The 19,375-nt window shown below is 41.8% G+C and overlaps 1 protein-coding gene across 6 annotated transcripts in view; it reads left to right on the plus strand.

Moving 5' to 3' along the window:
* The window catches only part of LOC132875645 (mediator of RNA polymerase II transcription subunit 13-like), a 232,009-nt gene that overhangs the window by 27,888 nt on the left and 184,746 nt on the right, over nt 1-19,375 (plus strand). For all 6 annotated transcript variants that reach the window (XM_060912571.1, XM_060912574.1, XM_060912573.1 and 3 more), the window contains exon 2: nt 8,632-8,869. In XM_060912571.1, coding sequence (XP_060768554.1) covers nt 8,632-8,869 — 238 coding nt within the window. The remainder of the gene's footprint in view (nt 1-8,631; nt 8,870-19,375) is intronic.

A 19,375-nucleotide genomic window follows, 5' to 3' on the forward strand; every position in this document is an offset into this window, starting at 1 on the left:
TCGCCCAAGGCATTGCGGGATACAAGTTTGAAACAGGAGAGAAAAACGGAGGACGTGAGTGTGCGAATGAAACGTGAAAGACTGACTACAGTAATGGAATGTGAGAAGAAAAGACGTTATGTTATATACGAAGGAAAGGAAACGCAGGACCAAACTAATAAATATCGGCGGTCAGTGAGCACCTCGGTGTGATCAGCTGTTCGTTTAGCGATAGAATGATGAAACTGTCAGTGCACGCTCAAAGGTAAACCTGCGCATGCGCACACACACAGACTTCCTCTGTCTGCTTGACTGTGTGAAGTGAGCGATTTCATGCACATTGTTTGCTCGGGAATTCCCTCAAATTAAATAACTTCCCAGCCACAGCATGGCCTGTTTTTTTTTTTTTTTTTGAGATATTGCAGAAATAAACATTTGTCACAATTACCAAATTTCAGAGGGAACTAAATTTCACCGATTTTATGAAATTGAAAAGCTGTCTAGCTTTAAATTATCAATTGTCAATTTTATCAATCTCTTAAACTCGATCTCAAACCAACCATTCAAACACAAACAATCGTTAACTAGAGACAGTTATATCTGGGGGCGCCAAAACTTAAATTAAGCGTTAAGTTTAGGGTTAGGTTCAAACATGTGTCGAGTTTGCATGCACAAGTGATGGACAAACAAATCTACACAAACAATGCAGAAATATTTGGACATTAATGGGATGTTGGGTGACGTCACGTCATTTAAATATTTTACGGTTAATTTCTTTGCATCATATCGAGTTCCAGTTTCATACAGCTTGCTAAACTTGCTTTTACATTTTTGTGTAGCCGAATCTCAAACGGCGTTCTGTTGCCAACACTTTAGATTCTACAACTCGTTTGTAAAAGCCATGGCCTGCAGATTAGAGAAGCAGCCTTGGGCCCAAAGGATCGCTGGTTCAATTCCCGGGACTGGCAGGAAAAATGTGAGGGGAGTTGAGTGAATGAACAGCACTTTCTTTTCCCTCTGTATCATGGCTGAAGTGCCCTTGAGCAAGGCGCCTAATCTCCAACTGCTCCCTGGGTGCTGTAGCATAAAGCAATGCCCATTGCTCTGGGTACCAGTATGTGTTGAAACTTTAACGTTCTTTAAATATTTCATAATTGTCACATTTTATAATGTTTCATAATTTTCATATTTCTTCTAATATTTTATAATTGCGGCGGCACGGTGGTGTAGTGGTTAGCGCTGTCACCTCACAGCAAGAAGGTCTGGGTTCGAGCCCCGTGGCCGGCGAGGGCCTTTCTGTGTGGAGTTTGCATGTTCTCCCCGTGTCCGCGTGGGTTTCCTCCGGGTGCTCCGGTTTCCCCCACAGTCCAAAGACATGCAGGTTAGGTTAACTGGTGACTCTAAATTGACCGTAGGTGTGAATGTGAGTGTGAATGGTTGTCTGTGGCTACGTTTACATTAGACCATATCTGTCTCGTTTTCTTCGCGGATGCACTGTCCGTTTACATTAAACCCCCTGGAAAAGCCAGGAAACGGGAATCCGCCAGCGTCCACGTATTCAATCCAGATCGTATCTGGTCCGGTGCTGTGTAAACATTCAGAATACGCGAATACGCTGTGCTGAGCTCTAGCTGGCGTCTCATTGGACAACATCACTGTGACATCCACCTTCCTGATTCGCTGGCGTTGGTCATGTGACGCGACTGCTGAAAAACGGCGCGGACTTCCGCCTTGTATCACCTTTCATTAAAGAGTATAAAAGTATGAAAATACTGCAAATACTGATGCAAATACTGCCCATTGTGTAGTTATGATTGTCTTTAGGCTTGCCATCCTTCCACTTGCGAGTGGTAAGTGATATGCACTGGGATCTCACACACAGCGGCTCAGTCCCGAATAAGTGCTTGTTCACTTCACTCGCGCGCTCTGTGAGCTGCGCAGGGCCGGAGTGCGCACCCTCCAGAGGGCACTCGCTGTTCAGGGCGGAGTGATTTGGAGCGCAGGATGCCTGCGGAGCCGAGCGTATCCGCGTATTGGCGTTGCTATGTGCACGGCTAACGGTTTTAGTGTAAACGCGAATCGTTTTAAGAACATTAATCTGATGATCCGCTGATTCGACGTAATGTAAACGTAGCCTGTGTCTATGTGTCAGCCCTGTGATGACCTGGCGACTTGTCCAGGGTGTACCCCGCCTTTCGCCCGTAGTCAGCTGGGATAGGCTCCAGCTCGCCTGCGACCCTGTAGAACAGGATAAAGCGGCTAGAGATAATGAGATGAGATGAAAAAAATATTCTAATATCAAAATTAGAGACATGGCCTCAAAGGTAGAGAAGCAGCTTTGGGACCAAAAGGTCACCAGTTTGATTCCCTGCACCAGTAGGAATGGCTGAAGTGCCCTTGAGCAAGGCACCGAACCCCCAGCTGCTCCCCAGGCTCCTCTGGGTATGTTGTATGTCACTCTGGATAAGAGCGTCTGCTAAATGCCTGTAATGTAAAATTCGAAACACATTGCTAAAACTCGTTCATAGACAAAATATAAGCCTTTGATATGATTTAACCCAGAAGTTCTATTTATTTACAGTGGTTTTACGGTAATCATTGCTACTGTTGGGTTTGAAATCCTGCGTAACGACTCGTGTGTTACTTGACCTTGCTAGACTTTACTCAGGTAATAATTCGGACGCTTTTCTTTGAGTTATTTTCGCTGACGGTTGGCAATACTATGGAATGTGAGGGATAAAAAAAATTCTACTAGAAGAAGCAGCCTTTATTTGGTCACGTGTACACTCAAGCAGAGTGAAATTTCTCCTCTGCATTTAACCCATCTGAAGCAGTGAGCACACACAAGTGAGCAATGAGCACACTCACATACCCAGAGCAGTGGGCTGCTATGCTACAGTGCCCGGGGAGCAGTTGGGGGTTCGGTGCCTTGCTCAAGAGTACTTCAGCCATGATACAGAGGGAAGAGGAAGCGCTGTTCATTCACTCAACTCCTCTCATACGGTCCTGGGATGCGAACCAGCGACCCTTTGGTCCCAAGGCTGCTTCTCTAGCCTTCAGGCCATAGCTGCTCCTAAGTGATACTACCATCGCTATCACTAAGGGCGTATTCACACCTACGTTGTTTGGTCCGGACCAAACGAACCAAATTTCCCTTGGTCCGGACCTTTTGGGTCGGTCTGAATACAAACCACCGAACTCTGGTCTGGACCAAACAAGCGGACCGAGACCGAGCTGCAAGGTCGGACTTGGTCCGGACCAAAGGAACCCTGGTGCGGATCTTTTGGAGGTGTGAAAGCAGACCGGACCTAATCCGACAGTTTTGCTTTTTTGTACTTTGGGAGCTTCCGTCGTTTGTCGAGCATTATGGGAAACAGAGTCTTGACACTCCACTGCAAAGTGCACACACTGTTTCGGTTGTCAAGGGAACCTTACAACAGTCGTTCAGTCATTCAGACCAGTGGTAGGCTAGACTACAGAGTACAAAAAATGAGTAGGGGGCAAACGTGGGCCGAAGAAGAAACGCGTACCCTTGTGGATATATGGGCAGATGTCCACATATCTGAGCTTTTGGAGAGAACACACAAAAATGCCGACGTGTTTGCTGTATTCAGTGAGAAAATGAAGGAGAAGGGGTTCACGCGCTCCCCAGAACAATGTCGGCTACAAGTGAAGAAACTCCGTCAGACCTACATTAAAATCAGGGACATTCTTTCAAAAAGTGGCGGTACTAGCGACGCAAAAAAGAAATTCATCTATTGCGTGAAGAACCAGAACTGTCACAACATGATGTGCGCTCATCAGCGCTATCCTCCGTAGCCGCCTTGCCCTTTGAAGTCGTCGTTGATAAATTACTTGTACAACAGCATAGTAATCGCACAATTGTGAAAACAGTAAAAACTGGAAAAAACGTATAGCTTTGATGACATTAAAAAGAATAACAGCACGGAAAGCCTCCATGACTACTTTTGAACTTAACGCTTTGTGCGCGTGTCGTCTCTGACCAATAGCTGAACGACCTCAGGGCGCGTGGCTTTGTTGACAGATTTTGGTCCGCTTACTAAAATGTACAGTGTGAAAGCGAACCGCACCAAAATGAAAAAATAAAAAAACATTTGGTTCGGACCAAAGCAAGTGAACTATCGAACCATCCTGGTCTGAATACACCCTAAGACAGCATTACTATTATGAAAGTGTTATTAAGGTTGTGCTTTATAGCATGGGGTCTCATACTAACACACTCATTGAAAGCCAGATAGGTGGCAAAATTCACGATCGCTTCAAGTGTTTATTTTTTATTTATTTCCTTTTTTTTGTTGTTGTTGAAGTAACAGAGTACCAAACTTGCTATATTTCTTCTCTTTAGCTCTCAGAGAGCTCTTCTATGTCTCCAATCCCAAATCTGTGTCCTGTTCACTGAAACAACTTGAAGCAGGACCTTCCGTTTTTGCCTTCGTTTCTGTTTTCCACACAACACAGTGATATCTCTATTTGAACATCGTCAGCGTGCTGCTCTTTTGACTGCTCATCAATAGGCCAAGTGTCAGCCTGTGTTTGACAGAGCCCGGCTGCGGCATGGGAGTACCATACGGCTTTCCATCAAGCTGTGCAAAGGAGACGTCAAATAGCGAGTGATTCACTCTGACAGGATTTCGCTCACTCTCCTACCTTGTATTTTCTGTTTCGGGTTTCTCCTCCTCTCACTATTTTATTTTATTTTTTTGCGTCAGTCTCCGTGTTGCTCACAAATCGTCTGTTCCAGATTTAACATCTTTCTAGCTCAGATTTTTTTTTGTGTGTGTGTGCGCCTCCCCTTTCCTGTTCCTGTTGTCTCTTTATCCTTTCTGCTCCTTTCACTACTTTTCATTGTAACTCTGTCGAAGAGAAACTGTTGTTTCCACCGCATATGCAAATTGTTATAGCATTTATCCAGCAACAGTAATTTTCAGGAAATGACTACATAAAAACACCATTAATAGATACTTGTGAATTATCTGGAGAATCTTTGCCAAGGAGCTCTTCAGTGTATCTTTTAGCTGCTACTGCAAATTTCAGTAACAGAGAATGTTGTTTGTTTAGTGGGTAAAGTCGCCAAAAATGTTAATTAAAGTAAAAGTACTGGGATTTAAAACAGGTAATGTCTCCAATAAAAGAAAAGTAGTCATCCAAATACTGCCTGAGTAAGAGTAAGGAAATGTCTGACTCACAATGTAACTAGCATTCTGTGAATGCTAGCTAGGTAGCATGGCTAATGTTAGCAGTCAACATAATCGCACACAAGACTCCCAGAACATTCTGAATTGTTTGAAATTTTGAAAAAATGTTCACGTTTAAAAATATAGATTTTTTTAAAATACAAAAATATAATGGGCAGCACGGTGGTGTAGTGGTTAGCGCTGTCGCCTCACAGCAAGAAGGTCCGGGTTCGAGCCCCGTGGCCGGCGAGGGCCTTTCTGTGCGGAGTTTGCATGTTGTCCGCGTGGGTTTCCTCCGGGTGCTCCGGTTTCCCCCACAGTCCAAAGACATGCAGGTTAGGTTAACTGGGGACTCTAAGGCCAAGTTTACATTAGACCGTATCTGTCTCGTTTTCTTCGCGGATGCACTGTCCGTTTACATTAAAACGCCGGGAAACGGGAATCCGCCAGGGTCCACGTATTCAATCCAGATCGTGTCTGGTCCAGTGCTGTGTAAACATTGAGAATACGCGGATACGCTGTGCTGAGCTCTAGCTGGCGTCGTCATTGGACAACGTCACTGTGACATCCACCTTCCTGATTCGCTGGCGTTGGTCATGTGACGCGACTGCTGAAAAACGGCGCGGACTTCCGCCTTGTATCACCTTTCATTAAAAAGTATAAAAGTATGAAAATACTGCAAATACTGATGCAAATACTGCCCATTGTGTAGTTATGATGGTCTTTAGGCTTGCCATCCTTCCACTTGCAAGTGGTAAGTGACTTGCGCACAGCGGCTCAGTCCCGAATCACTGCTCGTGCGCTTCACTCGCGCGCTCTGTGAGCTGCGCAGGGCCGGAGTGCGCACCCTCCAGAGGGCACTCGCTGTTCAGGGCGGAGTGATTTGGAGCGCAGCCGCTGAGGAGGAAGCGATGAGCCGCACTGACACATTTCTCAACTTGCGTGCCGAATTAGTCATGTGATTAGCGTATCCGTGTATTGGCGTTGCTGTGTGCACGCGAATCGTGTATTGGCGTTGCTGTGTGTACGCTAATCGTTTTTAAAAACATTAATCTGATGATCCGCTGATACGGTCTAATGTAAACCCCACCTTAATTGACCGTAGGTGTGAATGTGAGTGTGAATGGTTGTCTGTGTCTATGTGTCAGCCCTGTGATGACCTGGCGACTTGTCCAGGGTGTACCCCGCCTTTCACCCGTAGTCAGCTGGGATAGGCTCCAGCTTGCCTGCGACCCTGTAGGACAGGATAAAGCGGCTAGAGATAATGAGATGAGACAAAAATATAATAATGAGCAGACAGTTTTACACTGTGACAGACAAAGTAAACATTAACAGTAGCGCTAGGTGAAAATATAGGAAAAGTAAACTTATTTTATTATGCATTTTTCTGTTTCAGACGTGTTTATTTTTCCAATCATCAATCTCTTCTACATCAGGATTGATTTTTCTGTTTTAAAGTGCATATTCTGGACCAATTTTATTTTTTTTATATGAAAGAATGTCCCTTTACACACTCATCCAGAAGGGTAATTTTGCACAAGGCCATCTGTCTACAGCAGAAAAAAATAAAATAACAAAACGTGTCTGGAAAAATCCCAAGGGAGTCTGGAGCCAGATTCGTGACGTTACCTGCGGAAGCGCCAGCAGGCTGCGAGAGCTTTGCACGGTTTCAGTGCACAGCCTGTGTAGACCAAGCGCTCCCATTTCTCTCTCATTGTCGGTCTTTTGGGAAACGATGAGTACTAATCCCATCAAGATTGGTGTTGCTACACCCTCCTACGATACATCTGTTAACCATTTTAATAATTACACGATAACGTTGAAGAAATTTGCAGAAAACCACCAGGTCATTTTCTCATAAACAAACCAGCGCTGACGTAGGATTCAGAAGGAGGCGTCCCGCACGTGACGTCACGAAAATCAATGTTTGCCGGGAAATCCAAATGCAAAGTTTTTTCAGAGGCGGACCAATTCGCCACAAATGGCTTGATTTCAACTGAATTTTTCTGGTATTACGCAAGGTAAAAAAATTGCACAAAATGCAAAATGTGACAGATATTTGACCAAAGTTTAATATAAAATAGGAGAATTACATTGATCGTGTTCCTGAATTTACCCATGATATGCACTTTAAAAAATGTATACACTCTAAAATCACACTCTAAAAACGACTAAAACCAAAATGGCACTATTTTATTACAAGGCATAGTAAACTCTATTTAGTGCAGACGGGGAACCGTCAGGGCCTTCTAGACCTTCAGAGAAGGCTCAAACATATCAGCATTTCAAATATTATATTTAATTTATTTCATTCTTTAATTTCTTTCATAATTTCATGATAATTATTCTCTGCTAATTCTAATTTGGCCTCATTTTCTGTGAAATTTGCTTTAGAAATGAAAAGGGTTACTGTCCTGAAAACATTAAAATCGAGTTATCCAGTGAGATTTTTTGTTTGGTGTCTCTAAGCTGAGAAGAGTTTAGAGCTGACTCTCTCTGGTTAGGACTTCATTGCCGGGACAGAAGGCCATGGCAATGTATGTTTGTGTAGGAAGTGACAGATGGATTGACCAATCAGATTTTGATTTATACGTAGTGGGAGGGAGCAAAAATTTATCGCCGCAAGTCAGTGCAGCAGTGCAGTCACCTTCCAGCCGGTGTAGCATTCATCAGTAGTGTCAGTGAATGCTGATAAAGCGGTCAAGCCAGTGCTGTCGAGAGCAAGTCGCACAGGCTAACAATTGAGAAACTAAGATTTCCGTCTCTAGACTCTTCTTCCACGCTGCACGCTCGCTATAGTATTTTTCACTCAGACTTAAGTATTAATTTCCCTCTGTAATTTACTTAGTTACTTTTAAAATCAACATCGACAGCTACCAGCAGCCTGCCGCTAATCTCTTGCAAAATCCTTTGCCTTGTTGCTTTTTTGGTGTCTGGCTAAGTTTTCGCTGAGCTCAAGTCCCAGCTCTAATAGTAACGGTTCATCACTGATGTAGCGCAGTATACAGTATGTCCCCAAAAAACACCATTCAGGATTTAACCAATTAACCCCTTTGATGCCCTTGGACGAGTCACGTACGTCATGAAATCTTTTACCGCTGTGCCTTATGATGTACGCTACTCGTCATAAACACCTCCTTTTATGTACCTTACATGACACATTACTTTTACTTCACTGTGGCACATATGAATTACAGTCAATGCCTAAAACATTCTTCCGTCATAAGGCACAGCGGTAAAAGATTTCATGACGTACGTGACTCGTCCAAGGGCATTGAAGGTGTTAAAAAAAAAACCCCAAAACTGTAGCTGTGAAAACATGACAAAATAAAACAAAGTTAAATAATCCTTTACAAAAAAACTGCATTTACATGGTAAATTATAACATTCTTCAGTGCGAAACTGATTCCTCTTCTTTCCTTCTTATTTGACGCTTCTTTCTCTTGGTCTCTGCTAGGCGGAGTTGACAGGCATCAAATGGCGCTGCTACAACTTCCGTGGTGGCGGCGAATATGGACCTGTGATCTCAGCTCCAGCACAGGATGACCCGGTGCTGTGCAGCTTTACACGCTGCGTACAAGCCAACCTGCTGTGTGTTTGGCGACGCAGACTCAAACCTGACGCCAAGGAGCTCTGGATCTTCTGGTGGGGCGATGAACCCAACTTGAGTGACATCATACACCATGAGCTCGAAGGTGAGGCTGCGGAATAGTGCACTAGACTCGGAGTGTGTGTGTGTTGAGTTTATATGCTTTGGCTATTCTTTAGTTGAGATGGAAAATTACCTGATATATTTCGCAGTGTTTCTGTGTTTGTGTTAAGGACAAGGGTTTTCAAGAACACACTAACTGCTGATGCACACTGCTTTCTACCTCATCTCATTAGAGTCCCTAAACGGATGTTGCAGGAGTGGCCTAATTTCTATTATTACACATATTATGGCTACGGCGATGCCAGTGATGCATGCAGCTTTTACGATGAGTCCTTATAACCTTCGAAATGGACTCTTGAGATAAAAGTGAAGCTGTATCATTTTCCAGATGCTCTTCCCCAGGATTTGCAGGACCATAGGGAGACACATAGATGCTAGAGAGAGAGAGAGAGAGAGAGAGGATGTTGGTATGCAGGCGACTTTGATTTTGCATGGTGTGCGACTCCCTGAGTGTTTCGTTGAGAGAGGGATCAGCTGAATCTACACTATTTATAGAGCCATTTGCATTATCTCATGGCTCACTGGAGATCTCACAACTACTGTATTGACCACGGACTTGGACGTGGACTTTGGAGTGGGGGAAGGGTGGAAGAACAAGTCACTGAAATATTGGAACGCCGAAAGAAATTTGACAGACACTTTTTAAATTCAACAATTTTCCTCAGTAAGTGTTGAAAAGGTCAGTTTGCGATTGCGAACAATTTATTTTTTGCAAATTCGATAAATAAAAACTTTTTATACAAAACGTCCGACAAAATCATTTCCGCTTAGGCGGACTTCTTAAAAACCTGCACGAATTGACGTTAGTGTTGTTTTTTTTTTTTTTTTTGTCGAAAGTGCCGTCTTGCTAGCCTGGCTAACGCGACTTCAAAGCTCTCCGAGCTATTGGTCTGGCCAAGATATTAAGCCCAACCGTTTCCCAGAGCCCGTGGTTGACCCGCCTCCCTGAAATGCCTCAGTTTGCTACTGGTCGAAGCCAGAAAAGGCTGTGACGAAGCTTAAACCAATCACATCACTCTTTCCTCTGACGTATGCGACGCGACGGGGCTAACTGGTAGATTAAACTCTTACCGAAGCCGGTCGGGAGCAAGGCGAAAACGTCCTTCCTTTCAATAAATACCTCCAGGGCTGCTCTCTGCTCCGTTTTCAATGAGAACTTCCCGTTGAATGCTTTCAATACAGCATCTATGCGTAATAGATGCAGAAGCATGAATGAAGCGCTTCCGGTATAGATTCTGTAAACAATCTATGGCTTCCGGTCGCAGTTCTACTACGTCAGTGCCTTGAACACGCCTCTACCCAGGGCTGTTGGAGATGCTCAAAGTTGATTGGTTCCCGATTTTTCCGGAGCTTGGAAGAGCTGTAGATAGCTTGCCTGGCCAGACTAAGCTCACAACAGGCCCTCGTGTTGCGTCACGCTTAGGATGGGCGGGCCCAGGCTACCGTCTTGCTGTCATGCCGAGTTATAGAATAACTTTAGACATTTATTTAATTCTTCTTTGGATATTTCTATTCTGTAATTTTCAAACTTCTTTGAGCTTTTGAACCTAAAAAAAAAAAATTCAACAAATTTTTATGCTTCAAGATGAAGAATGTAAACAAACCAGCGAAATGACAGGAGCAATTTGTGAAAAAATACTATAATAATAATTCTTGAACAATAAAAAAAGATACAGTATGTTCTTACCATCAAATACTTTCATTCCATATTTTGTTGCTTTTTTTGTATTTTTGGGGGGTTTTGTTTTCAAGTACAGTTTTTATTTCGTCCTTGGTTGGTTCAGCAACACTCTCCGCCATTTTGTTTTTCTCTCCTCACGGTATATGAGCTGATATCCTGGTAGTAGAGTAGCCAATCAGAGTGCTCATATCCAGTGAATGTTGATAGAATAATGCATGTTATCCAAGCCAGCGTTCCCTCAGGTCAAAATTTCTCCCAGCTGATCAGCAATTGCACTGTACCTTCCCCAAATCTGTAATAAAAAGTCCAGGATTTCCTGAATAGTATAGGTGGTTTGCTGGTGATCTTTTATCTAAAGCACTCGGACATATGAAACATGTGGCTTTTTTTTTTTCACAATTGCAATACTGAAATGCATTGAAGAATATTCAATGACTTGATATAATGGTGCATTAGCTTCCTGTATCCTCGACATCCATGAAGGTTCCTGGTTGAAAGCCATACTCTGTCCGTTATCTTTCCAGATCTAGAGGTGGCGATGGAATGGTTGCTGGTGATCATGAGAAAACTAGGAATCAAGGCTTTCAATAGGGACACATGAAGTATGAGAGATGAGTGATACGTTCTCAACAATTAAAGATTACATGTTACCTGGGCAATTCCATGTAAATGTCAACCTCACCATGCAAAAATAAAGCAACATGTAATACATCAAAACCACTCCCAGAGATATCACCTAGGCCTGTATTTTACAGATGTGAATAAGTTGAACCAATTTGTAACCAACCTAATATGTCACTGTCAGTCTTTCTTTCTTATAATGTAAAACCCAAGCTAAAATCAACTTTGATCATGTACAATTCTATATTATTGCCACAAGCCACAGAAATGTATGCTAAAATCCACAAAACAGCAAAACAATAGCCATCCTAAATATTATTTAAGAACTTTGATAGTTTTAGCTGATATTTAGAGAGTTTTTCAAAGGGTTATGGTGGTTAAATTGCTGATTTTCTAAACATATGCCATGTCTATTTCAGACACGTCACATCCATAACGGAATTTCGTCACATCCATAACGCTGACTTTTCCTTCCGAAACTCTGCATGAAATACAAAATATTTTAAACAAAGATTTTTTTAATATTCACCTTGGACCCCTCTATCAAATGGATATCTCCATTTCGACATTAGGTTTGCAATTTCACAGAGTTTGATAAAAATGTACAGTCACCCAAGAAAAGTGATACTTTTTCTGTCACATCCATAACGCATCTTTTATTGGCGTTTTCTGGCATGCCCTAGATGTACTATGGGAATTGTTCTTGTTCTATCACTTCTCCAGTATGGTACAGCCTTAAAATATGCAACACCTGTTTAAATACTGGGAGACAATAAAACATGCACTGGGTCATTTGTTGCCATTTTGAGTTCAAGTGTCACGTCCATAATGCTGGAATTGCTCACCTCAAAGAATCTTCAATGGCTTGATGCACCGATGCATTAACTTCCTGCATCCATGAAGGTACACATGAAGGCCATGCTCGACTTTGCTGGCTTTTAAAAGGGTGGTGGAACATGGTGGTGATCTACAAACGTCTTCTTGTTTCACCTTACTGCTTGTTCCAAGTTCTTCAAGACTTTTCCAAAAACCACCCACCAGTGGTTGGGTATGAGTAGTAGAAGCAGTCCACAGGAAGTACACATGATTTGGCTTTATTAAATACTTTTTGGCGCTCTGAGTAACAACGAGGTTGGCCAAAAGTACGTGGACACCTGACCAACCACACCCATACTGTATAATGCATGTTGGTCATACCATTTCCAGATTTAGTCCCCCTTTGTTGTTATAATAAGCTTCACTCTTTTGGGAAGGGTTTCCACTCGATTTTGGAGCATGGCTGTGGGGATTTCTGCCCATTCAGCCATGGGAGCATTAGTGAGGTTGGGCACTAATGTTTGGCAAATGTCCTGGAGTGAAGTTAATGTTCCAATTCATCCCAAAGGTGTTCAGTGGGGTTGACATCAGGGCTCTGTGTACGCCTTCCAGTCCAACCTTGGCAAAACATATTTGGAGCATTATCATACTGGAACAGATTTGAACTAGGCCTCTTCTAGTGAAAGGAGAGCTTCATGCTGCAGCATGCAAAGACATCCTAGACAAGTATCTGTTTCCAGATTTGTGGCAGCAGTTTAGAGAAAGCTCACATTTGGCTGTGATGGTCAGGTGTCCACATACTTTTGCCCATATAGTGTATTTCTGGGGTTTGTTCAGTATTCAGGTTTCTATCAAGATGTTTCATGAAGGAATGACGTTATCCGAATGATATAATGCTACCTTTAAGTGTAAAAGGTTGATATAGGAGAAGATAGTTGGTGACTCATCACATTAGCATGAGGCTTGTCTACCATGCGCTTTCCCCTTCACAGAGCCTCTCACATTTGTGGGCATGTTGGACATTGTGTAATGAGGTGGGTGGCTTCTCAACAGTAGAAAGAAACTCACACCCTTCCCTCTGCATTGTAGATTTTCTGCTGCGGTAGGTTGAGCATGCCCAATGTGCACAGGTTCTGGTTCTTCTCTTGGCAAGGCAGGATGGAGAATGAGGGTATTTGTCTTCTCTCTTTCAAGACAGCAAATGGCTAGGTCAGTGAGAGAATCCAGTATCTGATTCCTTGGCAGAAAGCAGCACCGAGAGCTGGCTCCTTCCACCTGCCACCTGCTTAAGGATTCAAAATTCTGGAGGATATTCAGCGAATCGGGTCGAGTCAAGTTGTGAGTCAATCAGTGATGGATTCAAGTGCAACTCAAGTCTGAGTCCTCATTTCCGGTTACGAGCAGTCCACATTTCATTCACAAAGTGAAAATTAGTTGGCTATATAGTATTTATTCTATCTACATTCACTGGATATGAGCAATCGCGCGCTCTGATCGGCTATTCTTCTCCTAGGATATCAGCTCATATACCGTGAGTAGAGAAAAACAAAATGGCGGTGCGCATCAAGTCAGATATATCACTTTGTTCTCAAGTATTCAAAAGAAACAGAAATAGCTAAAAAATATAGTCTTTTTTTCGCCCAATATCTCCTGTTCCACACTCCAGCCCAGTCGGTGGCAGTAATGCACCTTTAAGTTGGTTTGCCAACCACCCAAAAACCCTAAAGAAGAAGAAGAAGAAGAAGAAAATGGTGGAGCGTGCTGCTGAAAAAACAGAGGACGAAATAAAAACTCTACTCGAAAACAGAACCCTAAAAAAATACAAAAAAAAGCAACAAAATATGGAATGAAAGTATTTCATGGTAAGAACATATGTTTTTTTAGTTTTTCAAGAATTATTATTATAGCATTTTTCAAAAATTGCTACTGTCATTTCTCCAGTTTGTCACCTGCCGCCTGGTACAAGGATTCAGAATTCTGAAGGATATTCAGCGAATCAGGTCGAGTCAAGTTGCGAGTCAGTCAATGATGGATTCAAGTGCAACTCAAGTCTGAGTCCTCATTTCTGGTTACGAGCAGTCCACATTTCATTCACAACGTGAAAATTAGTTGGATATATAGTATTTATTCTATCTGCATTCACTGGATATGAGCAATTGTGCACTCTGATTGGCTATTCTACTACTAGGATATCAGCTCATATACCGGGAGGAGAGAAGAACAAAGTGGCGGAGCGTGTTGCTGAAGCATCCAAGGATGAAATAAAAACTCTACTCAAAAACAAAACCACCAAAAAAAAGAACAAAATATGGAATAAAAGTATTTGATGGTATAAATACTCACAGTCAATAAACTATACGGTTTTGAATGGTGATGTTGGTTTTAATTTGAAATAAAATGATGAAAGAAATAATACAGATAAAACTAAATCTTTGATATGAATATTCAGAATTTGCCAAAAATTCTGCAAATTTGTGGAAAAATGGCGGCTTGATCTGGGACATGATAAACGGTTGACTACATCGCATTCCCTTAAAAAGGCTGTAGTCCACTGAAAAGTCTACAGTTATCACTAATTGTATTTTAAGTTGTAACTTTATACACCTAAGGATTGGTGCGCTCACAGAATAATCATAACCGTAATAAAACATCATGCAAAATATTTCATCACCGTTGTAACTCCATTTTCCGCAGACCCAAAACCAATACGATCGTGTGTTTTGATCTAAACGGAAAGCCTCAGGGTCAAGGTCACGACCTCACCAAAAGTAGTAACTTAAAATCACTATGCCATAGAAAAATCTAGTTATAAATCTGCGATTTTGTTTTTTAAAACGACAGCTGAAAGTTAGGTATAGAATATGTTTCTTACAGAATATGTTACGATGGTAGCTGGTCTTGTATGAATTTCTGAGCTATAAAATGAGTTGTGGTCTATTTTTTACCGTAGCGTGTTATTTGTGTGCGGGGAAGGACACACATTAACAATTTGCATGTGTAGAATGGAATTTTCCACTCCAACAGTTAGAAGTTGATCGTGCTTCCATTTGCGGTCTTTCTGTTACGCGAGTGATCTGTTCGGACGTTATCACTGAAAAGGTGAGTTTTGACAGTTTTATTTTGTTTTAGTCTTGCAGTATAAGGCAGCAGAATGTTTGTTTCTTTTTCATCTTACTTTCATATTTCGTAGTGTTTGCATATTTTTGGCCAATATTTTGCAACCATGGTCAATTTAGATCGAACTTTTGATAGAATCTACGGCCAGTCATTTTGCCCCGCCCCCGCCTCGCGCTCCGTCCGGTGCGGTAGTGATGTCCCGTTGCTCGCGCACTGCAGCAGAGACCCGCGCGACCTTCAGCCGGTACAGTCGCTGTTCTTTTACCACCGCCGTTATTCTCATCTTTCCGGTGTGTTCTTGATTTTTCCATTGTGTCCTATTTCGCCATATCAAATACCCAAACTGCATCATATTATTCATATTTAAGTGAATAATCAATTCAGTCATCATAACTTGGCATTTTTAACCCAAGCAATCAAAAAGAGGAAATTTATTCAATATTTTCACTCATCTGTGAAGGAGGGGCTTTAATTCTTCATGATGGAGTTATTTTAGATGTAAATCAATTTTACAAAAGCATTTGAATTGCAATCAAAAAGATTTTCCACAGTGGAGGCCAGATAAAGCAAGATACTATCTTTATTCTTATTAAACATGACAAACGAAACCTTGAGTGTTAGGTAAATGCAAAAAAAAAAGTAAAATTAGAAAATTTATTTTTTGACTATAATGTCCCAAATGAGAGAGCAGTTTCTGAGGCGGACCCATATAATTTTTCAAGAAGTATTATTATCGCATTTTTTCATAAATTGCTCCTGTCATTTCGCTGGTTTGTTTAACTTTCTAAGCGGAAATGATTTTGTCAGACGTTTTGTATAAAGTTTTTATTTATTGAATTTGCAAAACATAAAAATAAAAATGCTCTGTTTCTCAAAATCCAGTGAATGTGGATAGAATAAAACAGTTATTCCACTCAATCTCATCAAACATGGATTATAACCGACTCGGTGCTCCGCACCTTGTTGGCTATCAGCTCATGTACGACTCGATTTCGTGGAATAACTGTTAATTATGCTCATGACAGTTTCCAGATATACTGCACACACACACGTACACGTTTGCTTAACACACATCTGTCACTCAGCTGCATCGAGTAAATAACAGGACAAGGTTAAGTCCAATAATCTCTGTAGTACACCCCCTCCCTTTTCCTGTCTCTCCATTGCCAGATTCATTGATTGTTGGCAGTGGTAGAATAAAAGGCAGATGATGTCGCTCTGTAATAATCCCACTGGAGTGAAAGATGATGATGTGAAGCTTTAAGTCATGCCTTTCAGCCTTTGTGTGTGCTGGTTGGTTGCTTGGGCTGCTGTCATGCCAGGCATGTCTTACTTGTCAAAATATTTCATGAGATGTGGGTATTAGATTCATATCATTCATGTAATGTAAGAGTAACGATCATGACGGTAGATTTTGAACCCCCCATTTCTTTCTCCTCAGTCATTTTGTTCCACCTTGATCTCATGAAAAATTCCCACAAATGTAAGACTAGCGAAGGCTTTCATTTCATTACATAAAGTAAGAAAAAGAAAGTACAAACTCTACCTCACTCTACCTGAGCTCGTACTCCTTCCCTGATCTTCATAACCTTTAATTCAATTGTTACAAATTTGCACTTGTAAGACCATGTTGTTGTGTGTGCTTATTACAACACTGCTCCTTAGGGTTCGCTCGTCACACCAGCTCTCTGTTAGCAAAATTTCATTTCAACTTAATTTGCTGAAGAACTACAGTACAAGTCATTTTGAAGGTGGGATTTTGATAACTTTGACTTTTACATCAATAACTGATAACACAACCGCTTTGGATGCGAACTCTAAGGAGGAAGTACTTCATTTTTCAATATGCAATAAAATGGGTATTGAAAAGGAAGTGCTAATTTTACCAGCGCACAGATATTAGATTTTATACAAACCTCCTAAGTGGACTGTATATTATTAAAAAAAAAAAAAAAAGGGCATTGTGCTGCACAGATAGTCACAAAACTTGTTTGCCGGTCTGACTCTTACTTTTATTTTGTACTGTTTTTAGTTAGCAAGTTAAGCCTAGGTCACAACCGGACGTATGATTTTTTTGGCCATGCGATTTTTGGCGTTTCCCAAATCGCTGCGTTTTTTTTGTTCGTGGAGAAAGACGCACGTTGGCCGTAAGTTTGTCTTGCAACCTGAAAAAAACGTAAGCGCCCGTAGAGTTTGTTTGACATGACAAAGAACCTCTGCGGCCGGTCTGTGGCCAGTCTACGGCTCGAAAATCAGCACATCACACGCGTGCCCTCCGTGCGTTTCTTGCACGTAGACCGGCCGTAGGAGCACGTACGTCTGGTTGTGACCGAGGCTTTAGCTCGCACCTACAGTAGCTAGCACCCAGTTTGGACAGGTTAGTCCCAGAAAGGCTGATTCTCACAATAGAAAAGGCTGTTTCTATGATAAGGGTTTGCTACTTTCAGGGATCCCAGATGTCCGCTATTTAGCGGAATTCCGCTGTTTTTCTAGCCAAAGTGGTGGTGTTTTTTTTTTTTTTTTAATCTCTTGTATATCCGTTAAAAATATCATCTCATCTCATTATCTCTAGCCGCTTTATCCTTCTACAGGGTCGCAGGCAAGCTGGAGCCTATCCCAGCTGACTACGGGCGAAAGGCGGGGTACACCCTGGACAAGTCGCCAGGTCATCACAGGGCTGACACATAGACACAGACAACCATTCACACTCACACCTACGGTCAATTTAGAGTCACCAGTTAACCTAACCTGCATGTCTTTGGACTGTGGGGGAAACCGGAGCACCCGGAGGAAACCCACGCGGACACGGGGAGAACATGCAAACTCCACACAGAAAGGCCCTCGCCGGCCACGGGGCTCGAACCCGGACCTTCTTGCTGTGAGGCGACAGCGCTAACCACTACACCACCATGCCGCCCCCGTTAAAAATATGTTTAAGTAAAATGACCAGCAGAATACGTTCTGATTTGGTTTGCTTGTTTAGCGATGTTTTTGTCAGCTTCGTTTGTTCTCGTTGACATTCGGGAACACTCGGAAGTTAAATTGATGTAAATATCGCGAGACTGTACGCGATAGAACGAGAAAACAATATGGCTGCGCCCATTTGCTAGAAAATGTGTTTTAACTCCGTTCGTGCTTTTGTTTCTAATGCGTTGAACTTCATTCAATTTGTCGTGGAAAAAAGATATCGTCCATAAAAGAGATAGCGGAACAGTGTCCGGGTTAGAAGAAGTATATTCTTCAAAGCTACATTTTCATCTAATTTTTATAAATAACAATTTTTTTTTGCCACTTATGTCATTGATTACAAAATATGGCATCAAATAGATACACATTATTGTTAAATTCTGTTGCTTTTCTATGTTAAATCTATGTAAAAAATGTGTTCTATAGCATCTTTAAATGTTAAAATCTCAACAGCTTCAGGGGGCTTGCAGCGCCCTTGACCCCTGCTGATAGTTTCTTACATTCCTCTATTTTTTTCAATTACTGCTGGGATCCCTGTACTTTGCGATATGCCACTCAAAATTTTAAACTGCAAGAAGGAGAGCTTTAACTATGGGTTATGATTAATAGTTATAGTACCCTGGTATATCCATCATAAGGGGGAGATATTGATAACTCTCCCACTGTACCGTGCAGGAGGCCACGTTGAAAACCGTGAAAATCTGGCGTCACGCTTGTAACCTGGACACTAATTTTTGAGCCAACAGAGCTACAAAAATAGTCATAATCATGATTTCTCATCGGGAAATAATAACACAGGAACTCTTCTTAATAGAGAAAGAAAAGAATTTCAAATATCGTGCAGAAGAAAAATTTTAAACGTATCAATTGGCTCCAACCATTTGCTCAAAATTTCATGTCGATTTTACCCAGGAAAAAGTATTGGCGCCAGAGTAGCGATAACACACTAAAATGTCCCTCGTAAGGTTGTTATTTAACTCAAGAACTTTATTTATAAAATATTTATTCATTGAAACTACAGGACTCACTGGTGCGTAACACGTTTAACATGGTCGTAATTTTGTTGGACAGACTACCCCCATGTCCGAAATCACTCACTACTCACTATATAGTGGACTATATTGTGAGTTCCTGTTTTGTAGTGCTGTCCGAATGTATAGTGAGAATTATTACAGCCTAAATAGTGGACTCATTGTATCCCACTATGCATCGTGAAAAGTAGTGTACAACCGATGGTCACTAACCAAGCAATATATACCATCATGCATTGCGGTCATGCTGAAAAAA

The sequence above is a fragment of the Neoarius graeffei genome, chromosome 28 (assembly GCF_027579695.1).
Source record: "Neoarius graeffei isolate fNeoGra1 chromosome 28, fNeoGra1.pri, whole genome shotgun sequence".
Taxonomy (NCBI): Eukaryota; Metazoa; Chordata; class Actinopteri; order Siluriformes; family Ariidae; genus Neoarius; species Neoarius graeffei.